Here is a 5,404-nt window from a genome sequence, read left to right on the forward strand (position 1 = left end):
CGAAGTAGGAGTGAGCAGGGGTGGGTATCTGAGATCTGGGCGCTAGGGCATCTGAGGATTGAGGAAGGGAAGGAAGGGGCTCTGCGGTCCAGCTCATGCAGTTCTGTGGCTTCTGTCAGGAGCTCGGAGAGGTCAGTGGCTTGAGCTCCAGGACTGAGGTTAAGTCTGGGATCCTAGGTCTGACGCTGGCATCTGCCTTCCTGAGTCTGGGGTCTCACGTCTGGGTTCCAGGGTTGCAACCGGACATGAAATCTAAGGCCTGAGGTCGGGCTGGGGCTCAGCGCCGGGTCTGGCGTCCTGGGGCTGGGGATGAGAGTGAGGCTTCTCGTCTGAGTCCTGGGTCTGAGCACTGAGGTCTTTAACCTTGCACCTGGGCCAAGGATCCGGTCTCTGTCCTGGGTCTGACCTGAGGGCACGGGCTGGGTTTTGGTGTTTGGTCTCTGAATGGTTTGGGCTGTGAGCTGAAGTCCAAGTCTGGGGCTGCGTGTGACTGAGTCTGGAAGCCCAGATCTGGGCTAAGGTTCTGATGGCGCCATGTGTGAGGCCCTAATCTGTGGTCAGGGTTGGGGGCTGGGCATACAGTCTGAGATCTGCATGTTGGAACCTGACATTCTGAGTCTGAGGTCTTGGCTCTGAGTTTAGATCCTGTTTTCCTGGGAAGGGCCCTTTGCCCAGGTGTGGGGAACCAGTCTGGGTGTGGGTCTGGGGTCTGGCCAGTGCCTGGCCCCTCACCAGGTGGTCAATGGCAGTGAGTGTGTGGTTGGCATGCCGCAGTGCAGAGCTGAGCTGGGACACCCCATCACTGGTCTCGCTGTTGCCATAGAAACCGATGCCAATGCCAGTGCTAAGAGGAGGAGGGAAGGGAAATCACAACCGGTCCTGGGACCCTGGGGGCCGCCACGCCCCCCCCCACCTCCTCACACACCCAATCCCATCTCCCACCCCATCCCATTGGTCCGGCCCATCGTGGGAAAGGAACGTCTCCAGCCTGGCCCCCACCAGTTGCCAAGGTAACGGGAAGGTCTCACTCCCCCGGCCCAGGGACGTCATTGTGATGCTAATGGTGGGTGGAGAGGTGGAGGGGAGCAGGCCCCCAGATTTAACTCGCACCTCCCCGGAGTGAAACCCTGCCATGCCCAGCCCCAGGACGGGAGGTCCTCCCCTCTAGTGACTGCCAGCCCGCACCCAGGCCCTCCACCCTTTCCCCAAGTATCCGGGGTCCTCAGCACCTGTCCCTTCAGGATGCAGCCGTCCCCTCCCCCGCCTCCTGGGGGACCCCAGGCCTGGAGCTCCCAGTCTCCCCCCACCCCCAGGAGCCAAGCTTCTGGACGGCTGGGAGGGAAGCGAGGGAATGTGGGCCCAACGGGCCAGAAGCCGGGCGCCCCCGCCCCTCGGTTGCCGGCACACAGAGCTCCATTGTGGAGCCTGAATACGGGCCCCCTCCCTCACCCCCCGCAACACACTGAGTCCCTCCGCGGAGGGGGCCAGGCCTGGAGCGTGGCGGCGGACGCCCCGACGCCCTCACAGCTCCCAGCCCCGCGCTGCGCAGGCCCCCGCCCCCTGCCCCGGGATGTGACGGCGCTGGCTCCAGCGCCCGCACCCATTGTTCACAGTGCTACAAAGCTGCTCTTGTTTCCCGGCCACGGGGGCTGGCCGTGCCTCTCCCGCACAGGGCCTCTGTCCTCCTCCCCGCCCCCCTCCACGCGGGAGAGCGCGAAGAGGAAGCACCTTGGGACTCCCAGCCCCCTCCCCCACCTCCATCTCCACACGCCCACGCTCCCCGCGGCGGCGCGGCCCATGCTGGCTGGGGTGGGGTGGGACTAGCCGCTTTCCGGCCGCTGCCGCCCTCCCCGCCCCCAAGCCCCAGGTCGGGGGCAAGTCCTGAGCGCCCAGATCTGCCCTGAGGGGTGGGTGCTGCCCTGAGGGGAGGGGCTGCGCCCAGAGCTAGCTCCTGGTAAATGGCGCGTCCCCACGTGCCCTGCTTCTCCCACCCCTGAGGGTGTCCCAGAAGGTGGCCCCCGGGCTCCTAGGGGTTTTGGGGTCTGAATCTCCACTTGGCCCACCTGGCCTCGAAAGGTTGCCTCTCCCTGAGCCTCCCCCTTCAAAACTGGTTGTGACAACTCTGAACCCGGCAGGGTTACCGTGGGAAGGAGTTAGACCAGCTCAGGGCTGCTCCTGGATTGTAAATATGCCTTTACTGTCCCTGACCGGGATACATCAGCTTCACGAGGGCGGGGACCATGTCTGGCTTAGTCAGTATTTCCTGGCACATAGTAGGTACTCAGGAAATAGTTGCTGAATGAATGAATGAGTTAATGAATGACATCCCTAGTTCACATTTATGGCATCCAGCTGTGAACCAGGCACTGTACATTTCATTTAATCGCACCACAAGCAGGAGGTGGGTGTGACTACAGTACCCATTTTAGAGATGTGGAAACCGAGGCCTGGAGAAACTACACCACTCGCCTAGGTCACACAGCTGTTCCACGGCAGAGCCACCAAACCCAGGCAGTCTGACTGCCCAGCCTTTAACCCCTAGACCATCCTGCCAGGCTGGCTGCCCTTGGGAAGTCACTTTTCCTCTTGGACCTTGGTCTCTCCATCCGTCAAATGGGAGCAATTCTCCCCTGCTGGGACACCACCAGGAAGACTGACTGATAGAGAGCTTGGGGAGCCCCATCCCCAGTGTCCACCCACCCTGGGGCCCCATTACCAGCCGACGAGAAGGGCAGCAATGCAGCTCCAAGTGACACAGCCTCCCCCAGGCGGAGGGCTCTTGGCCCCGGGCGGCTCTGGGGGCCGGCAGCAGCAGAAACGTATGAGGTAGACAGCAATGAAAATGAGGCTCAGGCCCAAGCCCAGGCCTGCCAAGGCCACCACCAGCAACAGGGCCTGGGGAAGGGGGTGACATCAGGCATCAGAGGGGTCCCGGGCTCCCTCCCTGTGTGTCTGAAGGTTCTGGCTTTGGGATCTCAGTGCAGGTGGAAGGCACCCCTGGCTAGCTGGGGGGCCGAGCCCAAGCCGTGGTTTTCAGGTTTGTGAGGAAAGATGTCATTCCCAGCCCCTCCCAGGCTGGCAGCCAGGGCTCTGGGACTTGGGGCTGAAGGGAGCTTCCAACTGGGAGGCCCAAGTCTTGGGTTCAACTTCTGCTCTGCCCTCCAAAGGCCGTGTGACCTTTGGCAGGGGCCCTCCCCTCTCTGAGCCTCGGTTTCCTCCACACCAAAACCAGGTAGTTGGAATGAAGTACCATCCAAGGACATGCCAAGACCCGGACCCCAGACTCTTGTGGGATCGGGGGTCTGGAGGGGGCACCTGTTCCTGGCGATGCGTGCCAGGTTGGGGGTGGTAGGCTTCCTACTCCCTCCCCCCTCCCCCACGCTGGTCCTCCCCACTCGCTGTTTGCTTCCTCTCTCCCCTGATGCTGAGCTCTGCCCACCCACCGCAGTGTGAGTCTGTCACCCAGGGACTCAGGGGGAGGGGGCGTGCCAGCCTCCGTGACACTGTGTGCGTGCGTGTGTGCACGCGTGCGCACGCTCGTGCAACTCAGAGCTGGGCACTGGGAGGCTGGGAGAGTGAAGACAGAGCAGGGGCGAGAGGGGTATGGGGGGGGAAGAGAGAGAGAGGGAACGAGGTAGTGTGTGAATGTATGTGTGAACATATGAGTGTGTGAATGTGTGTATACTTGACGCATGCGTGTGAGCATCTGTACGAGTGCAGGAATATGTGTGTAAATGTGAAGGTGTGGGTGTGTGTATACATGTGTGAGTGTATGGGTGTGTATACATGTATCTGTATGTGGGTGTATATGATGTGCGTGAGTGTGAATGCATGTGTGAGAGAGTATGTGTGTGTGTGTGTCCCCACAGCACGGTGGCACCCAGTCCCTGATTATTTTCCCAGCTGTCCCCTCCTGGGGTGTGTGTCCCGGCACTGTCACCCTGACTGTTGTTGACGGGGGGCAGAGTGAGCCTCCCTGAGTGCCTCTGGCGGTGGCTGGGGTGGGGACCCTGCGTGTGGCATCCGTGTGGGGAGGTCTCCTTGGCCGTGAGCAGGTGACCGTGGACTGGCCCTGGAGGCTGGGATTGTGTAACCAGCAGGCTGTGGTAGAGGGGCTGGCAGTCCCCGTTTGGTGGGGACAGAGCGGCGTGGAGTCGGCGGGAGGAGCTGCTTACGGCCGGCTCAGCGCAGCCATGACCCAAATAGCTCAGAACACAGCACACGTCCCCCTCTCTGCTTTCCTGGGACCCCCCTCCTTCTAAGCTTGCCAATCCCCAGCCCCCTATCCCGGGAGCCCCCCAGGACAGATCTGAGGGGCTCAGACCTTACAGGCAGGGCCCAGGACCCATCCCAGGGCTCCACCATCCTGCCCACCCCCTACCCCATCCCCAGCTCCGCCAAGCCTTGCTCATTAATCTCAAAGTCAAGGACTTGAATTAAACTGGGTCAGGGGACAGTTCTTTCCCCCCTATTGGAGCTGACCCAGGCTGGGCCCCCTTCCCCAGGGACCCCGGTTTCCTTAAGGTTCCCACCCAGCCCCACCCTCTGGCCCCGTTTCTGTCATCCTCCAGTCCCCAAACCGAACCTCATCCTCACCCCCCCTCCAGCGACCTGACTGACTGCCCCTTCCGTCCTGGGACAGGCTGGAAGTCTCTCCCAGCGCCTCCACCTGTTTTTCCCAGCTCCAGCCCTAAAACCCCTCACCCGCTTCCCCATTTCAGGTCTCAATCCCGTCCCAGAATCAGGGCACCTCCAGCTTTCTTCCTCTCCACCATGTCAGCTCCTCTATATCTCCTGGGTCCCACCTGAACTGGGACGCATTTAACTGCATTGCCCTGATCCCGTGAGGGAAGGGGTCGTCTTTTAGGACATGATGGACCTACCCCCCCGATGACCCTAGCTTCCCGCGCAGCTCTCAGAGACCCGGGAATCCAAGGGCCCCCAGTCCCCTCCCTCCTCTGAGATCCAGGGGTTCAGGCCCCAGCCCTCCCGCATTTAAGGAGGTTCCCAGGGGAACCTCCAGGTACGGGAACGCCAGGCTCTCGCTGCCTCAGGTACCCCAAAGTCCTGGCCCGGCTCCCACCCCCAGAGAACACAAGAATCCGTCACCCAGCTCCCAACCCCCGCCCCCAGGACCCCGTGCCCGCGCCCACCTGCTGGTATTCTTGTTCTTGGGGCGCGAAACCGCTGGGCACCGGGCGGAGCTGGAAGTCGGCGCGGGGCAGCTGGTGGAGCAGATGCACCCAAGCCGAAGGTCGGTAGCCCGGGGGCGTCCCCATGGCCCCCGGGGGAGGGCTCAGCGGGGCGGCCGCCGGGGCTGCGGGAGCCTCGGCAGCGGAGCGGGGCGCGGGCTGAGCGGGGTCTGGCGGGGCTCAGGGGAGCGAGCGGGGGGGAGGGAGGGGGT

General features: G+C 62.7%; 1 protein-coding gene across 15 annotated transcripts in view; it reads right to left on the reverse strand.

Annotated features, from left to right (window-relative positions):
* TTYH1 (tweety family member 1) overlaps positions 1 to 5,404 on the reverse strand; it is a 66,631-nt gene that overhangs the window by 8,211 nt on the left and 53,016 nt on the right. For 13 of the 15 annotated variants that reach the window (XR_003002520.1, XR_003002519.1, XR_003002521.1 and 10 more), the window contains 3 exons: positions 5,154 to 5,225; positions 2,717 to 2,895; positions 733 to 844 (listed from right to left, as the gene is read on the reverse strand). Coding sequence is in view for 12 of the 15 variants with exons in the window: in XM_024739798.1 (XP_024595566.1) it covers positions 733 to 844; positions 2,717 to 2,895; positions 5,154 to 5,225 (363 nt within the window). In the remaining 3 variants the exon portion in view is untranslated. Of the gene's footprint in view, positions 1 to 732; positions 845 to 2,716; positions 2,896 to 5,153; positions 5,370 to 5,404 lie in introns of those variants that run through there. The other 2 variants (XM_024739804.1, XM_024739805.1) reach the window with 1 other exon arrangement.

This window comes from Neophocaena asiaeorientalis, unplaced genomic scaffold (assembly GCF_003031525.2).
Source record: "Neophocaena asiaeorientalis asiaeorientalis breed wild unplaced genomic scaffold, Neophocaena_asiaeorientalis_V1.1 scaffold815, whole genome shotgun sequence".
Classification (NCBI taxonomy): domain Eukaryota; kingdom Metazoa; phylum Chordata; class Mammalia; order Artiodactyla; family Phocoenidae; genus Neophocaena; species Neophocaena asiaeorientalis.